Source organism: Carassius carassius, chromosome 33, assembly GCF_963082965.1.
Source record: "Carassius carassius chromosome 33, fCarCar2.1, whole genome shotgun sequence".
Taxonomy (NCBI): domain Eukaryota; kingdom Metazoa; phylum Chordata; class Actinopteri; order Cypriniformes; family Cyprinidae; genus Carassius; species Carassius carassius.
Window position 1 is genome coordinate 15,866,561 of NC_081787.1, and position 14,765 is coordinate 15,881,325.

General features: G+C 36.5%; 3 protein-coding genes across 5 annotated transcripts in view; 2 read left to right on the top strand and 1 right to left on the bottom strand.

The window, feature by feature from the left end:
- The first annotated feature begins 197 nt into the window (after window positions 1-197).
- LOC132113835 (HIG1 domain family member 2A-like) lies at window positions 198-2,092 on the top strand. Its single transcript, XM_059521856.1, has 2 exons — window positions 198-426; window positions 1,131-2,092. Exons 1-2 carry the CDS (start codon window positions 243-245, stop codon window positions 1,295-1,297), a joined length of 351 nt encoding a protein of 116 aa, XP_059377839.1. The 5' UTR covers window positions 198-242; the 3' UTR covers window positions 1,298-2,092.
- Window positions 2,093-2,240: 148 nt separating this feature from the next.
- Window positions 2,241-7,492, bottom strand: LOC132113834 (clathrin light chain B-like). 2 transcript variants are annotated; one of them, XM_059521854.1, is made up of 7 exons: window positions 7,410-7,492; window positions 7,059-7,301; window positions 5,980-6,029; window positions 5,738-5,855; window positions 5,068-5,179; window positions 4,547-4,600; window positions 2,241-3,689 (listed from the first exon to the last, which is right to left on the bottom strand). In XM_059521854.1, the coding sequence occupies exons 2-7, from the start codon at window positions 7,237-7,239 to the stop codon at window positions 3,518-3,520; spliced, it is 687 nt and encodes a 228-aa protein (XP_059377837.1). In that variant the 5' UTR covers window positions 7,240-7,301; window positions 7,410-7,492; the 3' UTR covers window positions 2,241-3,517. The 2 variants fall into 2 exon arrangements, with proteins under 2 accessions (XP_059377837.1, XP_059377838.1); XM_059521855.1 differs by lacking the exon at window positions 4,547-4,600 and having other exon boundaries at window positions 7,410-7,488.
- A 1,338-nt stretch (window positions 7,493-8,830) lies between these two features.
- LOC132113838 (PDZ and LIM domain protein 7-like) overlaps window positions 8,831-14,765 on the top strand; it is a 36,609-nt gene continuing 30,674 nt past the window's right edge. Inside the window, exons 1-2 of one of the 2 annotated variants that reach the window (XM_059521858.1) lie at window positions 8,831-8,989; window positions 11,408-11,506. In XM_059521858.1, coding sequence (XP_059377841.1) covers window positions 8,969-8,989; window positions 11,408-11,506 — 120 coding nt within the window. In that variant the 5' untranslated portion in view covers window positions 8,831-8,968. Of the gene's footprint in view, window positions 8,990-10,267; window positions 10,422-11,407; window positions 11,507-14,765 lie in introns of those variants that run through there. The other variant, XM_059521859.1, reaches the window with a different exon arrangement.

A 14,765-nucleotide genomic window follows, 5' to 3' on the forward strand; every position in this document is an offset into this window, starting at 1 on the left:
TTTGCTTTGTTAAAATATTTTAAAGATACAGGAAATTATATAGGAATGTGATGATGTTTATTTATTCATTTATTTATTACAATTATTATTATTATTTAGTAATATTCATACATATATGCCCACACTCCAGTTCAGATGGTGGCGGTAATGCATTAATAAGCTAGTCTGCCAACATATAATAAACATCAGAAGAAGAAGAAGAAGAAGAAGAAGAAGAAGAAGAAGAAGAAGAAGTTCTAATCATGGCAACGGCAACGACCCCGATTGGTCAAGATCAGCCGACCAAAGCAGTTCCTCCACCCGTCGTGTTTGATTTGTCTCAGCCTCCGGTTATCGAGGGCTTCACCCCGCTGGCCAGAGCGAAGGAGGAGAGTTTTAAAGACAAATTCATCAGGAAGACCAAAGAGAATCCATTCGTCCCTATAGGTGAGTTACACAAGTACATCAAATACAGCTTCATATGACTTCCGTTAACGTACCAGCAATACAAATAAACGCCGTTAAAGATCAAATTCAGAGCGCTTTATATAAACTTAATGTATTTGTGCAATGTCATGCATTTAATATCAAGGTGATTATCTTGCAGTGACATATAACGTTATGCCATGTTCTATAAACCCTGTATATATAGTAAAACATTTAACATTATCCAAAACATGCTTCTTAAAATTAATGAATAGAATGTTCAAAAAGACAGCATATGGGAAATATTTTTATATAGTTTTTTTAAACCAAAAAAACAACAAAAAAACAACAACAACAACAAAAACCTTACTGTCCACAAACTTGTGAAGGGTGGTGTTTCGGGTGGGTAGTAAGCTAATCAAATCACATTAAATCCCAACGAGAATCCCAGAACACAGTGGATTTTCCACTAAACACCCTCTTCTCTCCCGCTGTGGGGTTTGGATGTGTCCAGCTGGGCTTTACTCAAAATACCAACCATTAAAAACTGAAAAGCAAGACTGTTACGCCAGAAGAAATTTTAATATTTCAACATCTTTCACAGAAAGATTGTATCAGATCAAACCACTTGATAATGTGTAATGTATGGTAAAAGCATAGTTCTTGTTTTGTATGGTATAAGATCAGTAGAATAGCTATGATTTGTCTGTGATTTTCCTCCTTAGGGTGTTTGGGAACAGCAGGAGCATTGATCTACGGCCTCAGCGCCTTCAGACGGGGTAAAACTCGACAGTCCCAGCTGCTAATGAGAGCCCGTATCTTCGCTCAAGGCTTCACCGTCGTTGCTATTATAGTGGGTGTAGCTGCCACTGCACTGAAGCCTAAACAGTGAAGAGAAGACACCAGACCCTGTTTGACCAGACTGACAAGCGCCTTTTATGGTCGATGGGTGACATGTGAATATGGAATGAACTGAACATTAAATGCCAATTGTTTGCATTTTTATTTTCTTTGCAAAAAAGTTCCGGTGTAAGAACTCTTATTGTAGATCTACAGGTGGTAGATGGCACTATTCGCAAATTGTATCAATATGCCACACTCATACAAACATTTAAAGGTATAGTTCACCCCAAAATGAAAAATCTAATTTACAATCATTAACTGAACCTCAGGTTGTTTCCAACCTGAATGAGTTCCTTGTTTCTTTTGAGCACAAAATATATTCTGAAGAACTCTGGTAACCAAGCAGTTGATGAAAGCCATTGACATTCATAGTATGGAGAAAAATTGTTAAAAGTCAATGGTTACGGTACTCACATTCTTCAAAATATCTTTTGTGCTTAACAGAAGAAAGAAACTCCTTCAGGTTTGGCACAACTTGAGGGTAAGTAAATGATGATTCTCATTTTTGGGTTAAGTATCCTTTTTATACACACTATTTAATTTAAAGAGTCACAAAATTGTCTGGTTGACAGGCATTGTATCTGTTTTTCCATGTTAATTGCTTCAAACATTATAGTGCACTTTTTTTTTTTACTTAATTTTCTGTAAGTATTAAGAAGGACTACTTAAAGTGCTGTGTATTTGCGAATGGGAATTGATCATGAGAATTTGTGATATTACATCTCCACGTGTGATAAATGTAAATTTCATTTTAAAAAGTCACAATAAATATAATCTGAAAGCATATGTTTTTCAATTAGTTCATTTTAACGTGTTGCTGAATACAGAATAATTATTGCATGGTCTGCACTGACTCAGAGACATTTTGGAGTCAAGGTAAGAGAGGCTAAGAGATCCAGCCAAATTTAAACTACAAATGAATTTTCACTAGATTGTTGAATTAGAACCCAAAGTTTATTTGAAGCAGTCAAAAACATACAGTTGGTTTCTTTGGCTATTAACCATTATTTGTTCTAATATGCAACTAAGGTTTAATCTTAAAAGCCAACAAAAATTAAATTTTCAATAGAAAGAAGGCCTCCTCACTTATTCAAATAATCTGTAACATGTATATGTGTTCTGTGAAGCAATAAGATGGATTACAAATTCATATGGACTACAAAAAGCAGTACATGTTTAAATCGCAGCATTTTTAAGTAAAAATAAAACTACCTGCATTATCTTACTGTGCTACGTTTTATTTCTAGCACTTTTGGCAGCTTTGAATGATGTAGGCCTACAGATAGACAGTAATTGTCTCGGTGAGAAAGTTTAGGGACAGGATTCATTGCTGTAGACCAAGGCCACAATTACAAACTCAAGCACATGGTTCAAACTTATTATTATTAGTCCCTTATGTATATAGTAACATAACAGAAAACATTAACCGCTATTTAATGTGCCATGAATGATTTCTGTGCAGTGGTATATTAGCAGGTTAAATCGGAGTAATTCTCCTGTAAAATATTTATTTAAAGTATACCAGAAGCTTTTATGGGCAACATGCACATTGAATTAAATTATGCACTCAACGATTTGAATAATGAAAATTGAGCTAGAATAAAACAAGATCCTTGGCAAGCTCAGAAATGTAACTTCCCTCTTGGCAGTGAACAGAAAATAAACAAAACCAGATAATGCCAAAACCCAGATACTGATTACAACACGACATTCAATTTAAGAAGACAAATAAATGGTAGAAAAAAAAATACTATATCGGGTGAGAGATGGTAACTAAACTGTCCCTGTGCAGACTGTAACCAAACACTTCCATTTTCTGTTTTACAAGGCAATAAAGACAGATACTGGTTCCAGTGAAGTTATGCTGTCTAATGGTTTGTGGGCATTGCAAATAACCCGACAATCATGAAAATAACTCATAAGCTAACCAAAATACTTTTACTTACTAATCTGCTGCCTTTCATGTATATTGGGATTAAGAGAAAAACTTGATTTGTATTCAGATGATCGAGGCACACTTATGTTCTTCAACATATGAAACAGCAAAAGTCTTCTGACATTGCAAAACACCAGGGTATTTAAATAGGAAGTTTAAATACAGTGAAGCATACACATTCAATGACCCTTTTTAAAACCACAAAAGCCTCACTAAAATAAAGTGCAAGAGGGAACAAGAAAGAGAGCCTGGGGATTCCAAGAGGGAGTTATGTTAGCGAAGCAGAGGCGTCTGTTTTAGAGAAATAAGAACGGAGCGCATCCGAGACACGTCTTTAGTCTGGCGGCTGGTTTTGGGGTTAAAGTCGCATAGACGGGCCACCTTTTCCCATTCTGTTCCAGGACTGTCATCATCGCACTCCTTGAGGAAGGCCTCCTCTGACACTCTACATGGACAGATAGGAGAGAATCATGAGAACCAGCACTTCACAGATGCTCAGGTAAGAGCCGTGTCACTTATCATCATCTCAAATGAAATTAGAGATCGACCAACATTATTTTCTACATCCAATAATAGAGATTATATTCTGTCCTAACCAGGTCTAAACATACTGAACGTGAAACTGACAATAACAGCCAATCAGAAGATATTTGATCTTAATATTTCATCTTTTTGGGTAGGTGTGCTAAGTCAAGTGTTCTTCACTAGAGAATGAAAAGTGGACGTTATAGACCTGTTAACAAGAAAGTAAGTAGAAAGTTTGATTAACGTTAAAAATGTTGGTGGAACAAATTATTGGTCAATCTCTAAATGGAGTGAGAAATAAAACCTGTGTGTGATTACACTACTGTTCAAGATTTTTAAAGATATTGATACTTTTATTCAGTACAGATGCATTCAGTAGATAGTGTAAATTATTTTTTTATTTAAAATAAATGCAGTTCTTTTGAACTTTATATACATAAAATAATCCTAAAAATATGTATCACAATTTCTAAAATAAAAAATGTTTCTTGAGCAGCATATTAGATTGATTTCTGAAGGATCATGTGACAGTAGAAAATTCAGATTTGCTGTCACATGAAAAAATTACATTTTAAAATATATTCAACTAGAAAATAGTTATTTTAAATTGTATATATAAATATATTTTCATCAAATAAATGCAGTCCTGGAGAGCATAGGGGACTTTTCTTTTGAAAAAATCATACTGACCTCAAACTTTTGAATGAATGTTTATGTGATGCAAGCAAGAAACTGAGTGCAAGAACGTGCAATTTCACTGATTTGCATTAAACATACACAAAGTCTATGGCATCAGAGTTGGGCTGTTTGTAGACAGTCTTATCAGCGATCCTAATGCACAAATAGGCAGGACAATAGGAAGAGAAAAAGAAAAGAAGAGAAATGAAAGGAAGAGAAAAATGGGAGCCGGAGAGTAAAAGAGAGAGAGATACATAAGAAGAAAGTCAGTCTCACACAAGCTGTACATCAAATACTTTTTATGACACCAAGAAGACTCCCACTAATTGTAAGTGCATTACTTTAAATAAGACTTTTGTTTCTGGGGAAGAAGTCTACAGTTTTTAAGAGCTTAACCTGCAATGAACCTGGAACATTCCTTTATTGATTATTTAACTTGACATGTGCATTTGTATCTCTCTGCTATAAATTCACACACAGACTATACTGTAATTATTATTCTTTTTTTTTAGTTCTCCATTACAAGTCTTTTCTCGTATGGACTGGTGGTTCACAGCTGTCTGCGTCCTAATTTTCTCTAACAAACACATAGAGCTCGATCAAAGAAGCCTGGATGTTACCTGTTGTTGGCTTTATTCTTCTCCATCTGTTCAGTCTGGTGTACATGCCAGTCCTCCAGTTCCTTCCGGGCCTTCTCCCTCCACACAGCCTCAGCTGCTGTAGAAGCTGCATCTGCACATCGGAAAACAGACAAAGTTCATACACAACACACAAATTGCTAAATGTCTTTCTTTTTCTTTTTAAGTAATAAATAAACAATAAGCAATCAAGCAAGACGTATCCTCATATGTGAGATAATAACACATTTGTCTTTTTCCTTTGTTTTTTTTTATTTTTTATTCACATTCCTATTATAAATCAGCTACTTGAATAAAGACTTTTAACTGTTTTTCCACTGAAGCGTACCTTTTCTTATTTGTAACATTTTGTTAATGTTGGCTACTGTTATAAGAGACCAGCTTTTTGTGCAATAAACTGGATAACTTTAAACATATTTGTCAAAAGCACTATTAATTGTCTGGTTTTAAAATAAATATAAACAGTAAGCTTTTTAAATAAAATAAAGTTTTCAAAAGCCAAGACTTTCGCCAGAGAAATTTCCTACATGTTATATTCTGATATTGAAGCCAAATAACTGTCTTAATTGAACTTGGCAGACTATCCTGTTTGTAACACACAAACACAAAAAGCACAACTTCGTACTGACAGTTATTTCGAATTATTCAGTACCTAATTCCTCCAGCCGAGCCTTTTGTTCCTCCCTCCATTTGCGCAGGCTTTCAGGTTCTTGTCTCTGTATGTCGACTTGAGCAATGGCGGAGTAGCTGTCAGTTGAGCCGTTGGTTTCCTAATGTTACAAGTGATGTAACGTTAACAACGTCCGTTCCTGGCACAGTTGCCAGCTGTGTTGTAGTACAACAAACAAGAGCATTTAATACGACAAGATCTGTTGCTTTTCTAACCACACTCACTTGAAACATATCTCCGTTTAAAGCAGTAGCTGGTGCTTCTCCAAAATCACCTGCGCTCAAGTAGAAGAAACAACATGAGTTTAAGCACTTGTTGGGCAACAGTTTCTATGCTACGTTGACTATAGAAACCTGACAAGCATCAGTGGAATGCAGCACACCTTGTTGGACCGTGAGTATGTAAAGAGCTCTCTCACTATTTCTGGATCTAGTCTGCAGGTGCAGGCGCTTTTCCAGTTTGCTTGCTTGTCTTAACTTGATAGTGTGACAGGTGTGACTTTAACTCCAGCGTTAAAGCTGAACATGTCATGTTAGACTACTGAAAAACTTCGACCAGAAAACTTGATTTGGTGCGCATTAGTTTGGAGTTCCCTTTATTCACTAAATAAATCTCAAATATCCAAATATATATATCAGAGTCTTCGTGGTGGTTGTCAATCATAAATAATCTCTCTCCACAACTGTCAGTTTATGGATAATTTTGATGATGATGATGATGATGACGATTATGCTTGTAGATCACTTCCAACACAATTCATATTAGAGCATCTTTGCTAAATTGTTATTATAAATAATAATGATTAATATGAGCAAACAAGAAATATAGTTTTTATTTTGTAAACTTGTAATTGTGAATGTTTTTGTTGTAAGTCGTTGAATTAATGTGCACTATCATGTGGTATTGCTGTGGTACTTTCAAATAATATAATATAATATAATATAATATAATATAATATAATATGTTTTGGGTAAATATTATGGGATTCTGCACTTGTAAATATCGATAAATAAATTCAGCACTGCCAGGTTTTTTTTTTTTTTTAAGGAATTGTCAAAAACCATGGTACTTTTTTGGTAAGAGATATGGCATTCATTGTACTCCAATAATAACATGGTATGTCCAAAATATGGTACTACTGGCACTTATATGTAAGAAGGATACTGTAATAAGATTTCACATTACGTTTACACTAAATAAAAGCGTGAAGAGTCGTATACTCGTATAATAATATAATAAAAAGCGTATAATGATAATAATGTTGAAGTACAAGCAAGCAGGCCAGCGTGACACAGTTACTTACCTCCGAACGCCGTGTACGTGTTCGCGGGCGTAGGTCCGCCGTCCTCCAGAGCACCGAATCCGGAGCTGTCGTTCTCTATCACGGCGATCTCACTCTCCTGCTGGGCCAGAAACGCCGCGGCCGGATCTTCCACTGCATGAACTCCGTTGTCGGAGGCCAAAAAGCCAAAGTCGTCAGCCATGTTTAACAAAGTAACACCGGCTTCCGTGTAAAGCTGCACTAAAACCCTCCAGCTGTTTTGTTCTTCAAGCAAGTTTGGAGTGTTTAAAGGAAAAATTAACTTACATTAGTTGTTGAAGGTCAAACATAGACAGACCGGTGCGTTGTAAAAGTATGTACAATGGTTTTTACTTTTTTTATGGCAGCAGGTTGGCTGTGACTTGAATGACACGCAGCTCTTGTTGGGAGGGCTGGGAAAATTTCTGTAACAATAATATGAACGCGCAGTAGATTTGTGGTGCTTTGTCTCCATCTGCTGGAGACAGTACGAAATGCAGACTTCGATTTAATGTGTTTGATTTACTGTGATGCGATTTGTTTACCTTTTTTCATCTTTAAAAATGTTTATGGAAGCTATTTGTTATAAAAATGATCTTTAACCCTTTACGGTATGGACTTGCCATATGGCAATAATTAATTTATCAAATTTGTTATTGTTATTATGGAAAAAAAAATCTAGGACACTTGACATTTGAATGTCTGTACAAAACTCTTTTTTCCCCTCTGTCACCATCAAATGGAAGACACCTGCTGAAGTGCTCCAGAAATTGCTGTATTAACTTTTCTAAAGATTCTCAAGGAGAATTTTTGCAGCATCTTTTATTAAGAAAATTAGATATTTTCTTTATAAACAACTTAACTTTGTCTAACATAGTTTTACTGTAAATTGAGACAATATCGACGTTTCAGTATGGCAACACATACTGAAAAATAGGTACGTTGCCATATGGTGATGCACAGTGGAATTGTAGTAATGTATTTCCGCAATGGAATTTATTTATATATAGTAGCATCAATAATACGACTGCAGTTATTTATTTATTTGAAGTGTTTAGTGTAGTATAGCTGTATTTATGTATAAATAACAAAATATTTTCTTCTTTTCAGAAGATGAATACAGCAATATGTAATGGAAAGGCAATAGGAAGAGTGCAGAGTTAGCTCTTCCATGTGATGAGATTTAGATTGAGTTAGCCTTCAGGGAAGGCGAAATGATAGGGATGGACATATTTTTGTTTTGTATGAGTTCCAAGTATATAAATCTAGTAATTTCTAAAACAAAAAATAAAGTATTTAAATAGAAAAGAAACTCATAATTTTATATAAAAAATAAATAACTGTTATAAATGTTATATATAAAAAAATATATATATATTACCATTGTCCATTGCAGTACAGTGTTGCCATATTTTTTTTTTCTATTTTTTTAAGAATGAATCTTTAGAAAATATAACAATATAATAGTATCCTACTGAAATATTAACAAACAAATACATTAAAGAATTTCACAAAAGCCAAATTATTGTTGGAAAATAAAGAAATCAATATTTTGCTAAAAATATCTATTTGATATAATTTATTAGAGTAAATAAAATAAAAGTCAAAACTAAAAAAACAAACAAAAAACAACAACTGTGGCTGTATTCAACAAAACAAAGACGTGTACCTGCTGGAGGGACTCATTTGAATTTATATACAAACTCAAACACATCATAGAACATATGCTAGTCTGGCCACGGGGGCGCGCCCACCGAGCACGTGATGCATGACGTATAATCAGAGTCCTACTAAAAGAAATCCAACAGGGAAAACCTGCGGCTTCTGCGCGCGACCTGACGCCCAAGTCCATAAAGTTGTGAAGTTTACTTGATATCCGTGTAACAGCCCATCAGAGAAGACAGTAGGCTGCGATGTCTGCCGATCAGAAAGAGGTAAACGCACTGCTTCCAAACTTCTTTTTGGATGTACTGGCTGCAACCGAGCTTTAACGAAGATTGTATCACGTTTCTAGGTTACATAGTCTCTGTAATGAGAAGTATTACAGAAGGTTATAACCGGTTACGATCAGTTTGAGCTGTGCGTATTTGATTTATGAGGTAATTAAGATTGCTATAATTTGTCTTGCATGTTGATACAGTCATTTCATTTGAATGCGCTGGTTACTTTGGTACTTTTTAACTAACAATACATTAGTTTACATTTTAATGTGGTTTTGCTTCTAATATGGATTCTGTGAAGAACTTTATTGTTAATTTTTTTTTTTGTTATGTCATGATTACAGAGTTAAATCCAAGTTTACTGCAGGTTTTATTGCTAATTATCAAAGGTCTCGACTTTTGTCTTATGTCCTCTTATTGAAGAAAAAAGTTAACTTATACAAATTATTATAGTTTATGTGTAGTTTATAGGTCACTACTGAGTTGCAAGCAGATTGCAAATTACAGGATTTATTCTTGCCCTCACATAACCCCATTGATAGAAATTAGTTCAGACTTCTTGAACACTTAAATGGTTTATGCATAGTTTATTTGCTTTTTCAGCTTTATCAGTACTTATTCACCCTAGGAGATGAAATGTCAGACTTCTGAATTAATGTTATTTTAATTTTAAGTTATAATTTTAAGTTATTATCATTATTATTATTATTAACAAAGGACTGTATGAAATTGCAGGTAGTCAGTTGAAAATTGAAATGCACCAGAAAAGAGACATTTGAGAAAGTACAGTGTCCTCTCAACAGTTTTGGTTTTGTCCTCTCAAATTTTATTCAGTGACATAACCTGCTTTGGGTGGTAATGGTTTTGCCATCTAAAACATATGTTATTCGCACAGTGTGAAAAGACCATTCAGAATGTGTAATGTATTCTCAATTGCAGTTTTGCCGCAGGGCAAAACAGTTCTGCTGCACTCTCAAAATTGCTGTCATATACCCAACCGTGGGTGCAACCATGAAACATATGGTCTCCGCATTGAGAGAAATGTTCATTTGGCTTTCCACCCATCCAACCTGCCTTCTGATGACTTTTTCTAGTAGTTTATGGGTTTAAATGTTACATCTAGTGCCAGAGAATCTGAGGTAGTAGATGTTTTCTCTTCCCTCCCTCCCTTCCTCCCTCCCTCCCTCTCTTGGCCTCTGTTCCCCCTCTCCGTGACTCGTGGGTGTTGGGCTGAAATAGTTTGGTGTAGTTTTACATTCCTTATATAGCCTGTGGAGTAAGAGAGACGTGGAGCGAACCCATGTCACAAAGAATGAGGGGAGGGATTGAGCTTTGCCAGTGGTGAGAAAGTCAGGCTGTCTCGCAGTGCCAGATTTCCACTTGGTTTTTTGGAGGTTTGGGTGACAAGTTTGGCCCGTGGCATAAGGTATGTGTGTGGCACGCCACCCTATAACAGGTAAACTCCATGTGGGATAGGATAGCCTCTGGAGTTTGAGGACCATAAGTCGCATGGAGGGGGAAAATGCCATAATTTGGGGGTTTCTGCTTGTCCTTGGCTTTCAGTTTTATGGCATGCTACTATTTGGTCTTGTACCAACCTGTAACATAATTAACACAGTGATGTAATGGTGTGTTGGAGGTGCCAGCGGTGGACCTTTTCAGTGTTTCAGGAATAAAATGGCTCATTAGTTGTTAAATAAATTTGCTGTCACCACACATAAGTGTGTCATTGAGCGTATGCTTTATTCGAACAGTCACTGAGTGCTATAAATCTATGTTGGGCTTTTAAAATGTTCTGGGTTGTCATAATGTATTGCATTTTCACTCACAGATTTGCTAGAGTGTAGATAATGTGCACTTTCATTGTGTATCACTGACCAGTAATTTTCAGTTCACCATGCAATGGAAATATATAGGTGCTTATTTCTGTCACCTATCTGATAATTAATTTAAATAAGTCGGTTCTCAAATGTCTCCATGAACACTATACTGTTTAACCGGGAACAATTGTTCACGCAGGATTAAAAGTGTTTTCAAATGGTTTCAGTAATGAATATATATATATATATATATATATATATATATATATATATATATATATATATATATATATATATATATATATATATATATATATATATAGCTTTATGAGTGTACTGTATGAATGAGGGTAAATTTGAATATCTTATATATTGTTTAATATTCTACTATATAATTGTTCAATGTATCTTCCAGTCCAAAAAGGTTTGTTCAGTATAATTCATGGACGTCAACAGCATACCAGACATGGTTCACGTGCGTGGGTCTGGAATTTTTGGTTTCAGCCTTGTTAGGAGCTCTGAATTACTTATAATATTATTACTGTGATGTAATGAAACTATAATCTTTCTTCTGTGTTTGTTCTCTCTTTAGGCCATGAATACATATAGTGTAACACTCAATGGACCTGCTCCCTGGGGTTTTCGCCTTCAGGGAGGCAAGGACTTCAACATGCCCCTGACCGTGTCAAGAGTAAGTGACCTCCATCTAGGATGTAGTGATGGGTATTAGACATGTTTTGATTAAAGCTTAAGCTGTTAGCTGCTTATAAATTATGTATTCATCTCATTTGTTCCCTTTTCAGTTTGACAAATGAACAAGGCGTTTCGCAGACTTAATTTAGATCATGTAAACCCATCACTGACTCAAGGTGTTTTCTGCACGCAGAAAGGCATCAAACACGCCTCATAAGGAAATGCAATCGAGTTAATGAGAAAAGTGTGCTCGGTGCTTCGTGAGGTCTATTTCAACACTTGCATTCCTTCAGAAACATGTCACCGCTTGATATCAACCCCATAAGAAAAGGGCTGCTTCAGAACTCCATTCTGATGTCTCCTCACAAGGATATGTTATGCTTCGTTTAGTTTCCAGCATGTATTGTTCTCTCTTTAAGGTCATTGAATCCTGTCTTAATGGAAACCTCCAATGGAGCATATTGAACAGATAAGGTCCAGATGCAGAATTTCCATTCCTTATATGAGCAGTGTTGTTTGAAGTATAGACACAAGCTCTGGTAGCTAGTGCTGTTGCGAATCTTAAAGGTCGTTTTGTATGTATATGAAAACATGAGACCTTGGTTTGGATGAAGATGCTGCCTGTACATTTTCATATTAAAATACTTTCTTTTATCTTAGATTGATATGCACAGGAAAGCACAAGCAAGCTATTTGTTGGCTGAGTACATATTGTAAACATTGTGACTCTCAAAGCATCCTGAAAGCTTTACCATTTGGTAATGGATGTCTAATTTAATGCTTTAAAATTGGTTTGTGAATATCAGCTTCTAAATATTAAGGAGACAATATCAGCTAGATTTATAACCTGCAGCCATGCACATCTGTTTAGCTCTCAGACATCTGTCGGGGCGGATGACTTGCACTAACGTTCCCTTAAATGTCCGCTTCAGTCAAAATGGTGACTTCATCCATCAGTGTGAGAGCCGGTCGTAAAGATGCTTGCTGCTGCCAGATGTTTTGCAATAGAGGAGCCTGTCTGTGCGTGTCATTCCTGACCCGATTAAGCTTCTCATAAAGGGCAGTGCAGGATCTTGTGTTTATGAAGAATTATTTAATGTCAGGATTGAACAGATACCGGCATCTCCTCATGCTAGTGAGGGAAGTCGTGGCCTAATGGTTAGAGAGTCGGACTCCCAATCGAAAGGTTGTGAGTTCGAGTCCCGGGCCGGCAGGAATTGTGGGTGGGGGGAGTGCATGTACAGTTCTCTCTCCACCTTCAATACCATGACTTAGGTGCCCTTGAGCAAGGCATCGAACCCCCAACTGCTCCCCGGGCGCCGCAGCATAAATGGCTGCCCACTGCTCTGGGTGTGTGCTCACAGTGTGTGTGTGTGTTCACTGCTCTGTGTGTGTGCATTTCGGATGGGTTAAATGCAGAGCACAAATTCTGAGTATGGGTCACCATACTTGGCTGAATGTCACTTCACTTTTTTTTTTTTTTTTTTTTTTTAGAGCTAACATGGCAAAAAATGATGCCTATCATTTTAAAAATGAAGGCTATCTTCTGATTTTTGAGTGAAACTGCAGGAACCGCTTCTGCGTTGCTTGAAAGAAATGGAAAATTGCTTAAAGTAGAGAGAAGTCCATTCAGATGTATCATTTATTCACTTGAAAGCTCTCAATGGAAGGCCTCAAAATGACTCTAAGGACCAAACTGGCTTGTGATTACCATTTACTACCTTAATACTAATCACATCACCTACACTGGAACGTGTTATAGGTTTGGCACATCACAGTAAAATAACACTTCATTCCTCCATCGCCCTAACCTCTTGACAGACGTGAAAATGAATTTTCAAAGGAATGTTAGAGCCAGACGGCTTCCTGTGTTCAGGGTGACATCAGTGAGTCATTAGCGTGACAGGAGGTGAATCATTAGGTGTGTTTGTTCTGTCGTTTCACATTATAATATGCTGTTAAAGGTTATTTGTTAGTCAGATATGAAGGGCGGAGGTTCATTCAGCTTGCCGAAAGTCAACGCCCTCTTACTGTGCTGAAATGTCAAGTTACGCAGTGTTAAATCACGCTGGGTCTAAACAGGTCATGAGGTAATGAAGATATGCTCTGTCCACAGGTTATAAAGTGGATTAATTTGAAGACAGGTGGTCTGTTTCCCCACTTCTCCTAAGTAGGAGAACAAAGATGATAAAGAGTGAGGTTTTATGGGCTTAGGCGCATTAGGCCGGTCCATTCAAACAGGAGAGTGATGGAATGGAACGGTTTATTTACTCATGTTATTACACTCATGTAAGTGTTTCTCCATTTAAAGGCCAGGTAACAATAACATTGTAAAACAAAGGCGTTGTAAAACAAACCCATATGAATCAAGAGGTTTAATCCTAGTCTTGTGAAGAGATACGATTGCTTTATATGATCAACAAATATAATTTTTGGGTGAACGGTGCCTTTTAAATGAGGGACCAAACTCATTAAGTAACACCCTAGAAACCACATAATGCTTAAAAAACCCACTCCAGTCTCCTAATATAGTCTCACAGCATTAGCATTCCGGTTTTTCCCATGTCATAAGTAGGAATTCAGTTCATCAGCTGATGGCATTTGGAAACTGGTTTGGCCTTAATATTTCCATTTTCCTTTATTCCTCTTCCTCCTCCTCCTTCTCCTCCTCCTGTTCACTTTTCATTTCACACATCAGCACATTTCTTAAGCATTCCTGGCATTTTAACACTGCATCCTATTCCTGGCAACAGAGCAGCCCTTTGTCTACTTTTGCACCCACTGTCCATTAATATCTCAGATCATTCCCAAAACCAGATGACGTGCTTCTTGAACCTCAAAGGAATACTTTCATGGTGAAATCAACATGAAACCTACAGATGACATGCAAAGAGAAGGATGGATCTTTGTGTACTAGCTATGTAATCATTTCAGTGTACAAATGTTATGATTTGTATTTGCGTCAGTGGATGTCCATCTGGTTTGCATTAGCAGGCAACATGCCATTCAGCTGAAATTAAACACAACTGCAATTAGAAAATTATATATGATGTAATCTTTAGAAGATTAGACCGCAGTTTGAGTTTTTCTTTTGTGATTTTGCTCCCTGGGGTTCCAGCTCTGTGACATTAAACCGAACTGAAGCTGGTCTGCTCCCTCATTTCTGCTCCCTTATTAGACATTTATTACTTTGTGCGTATGACTCTGAAGGTTAGAGACCCCATCAAATTAAAGTTAGAGTTGTGTGGCTTTTAGTC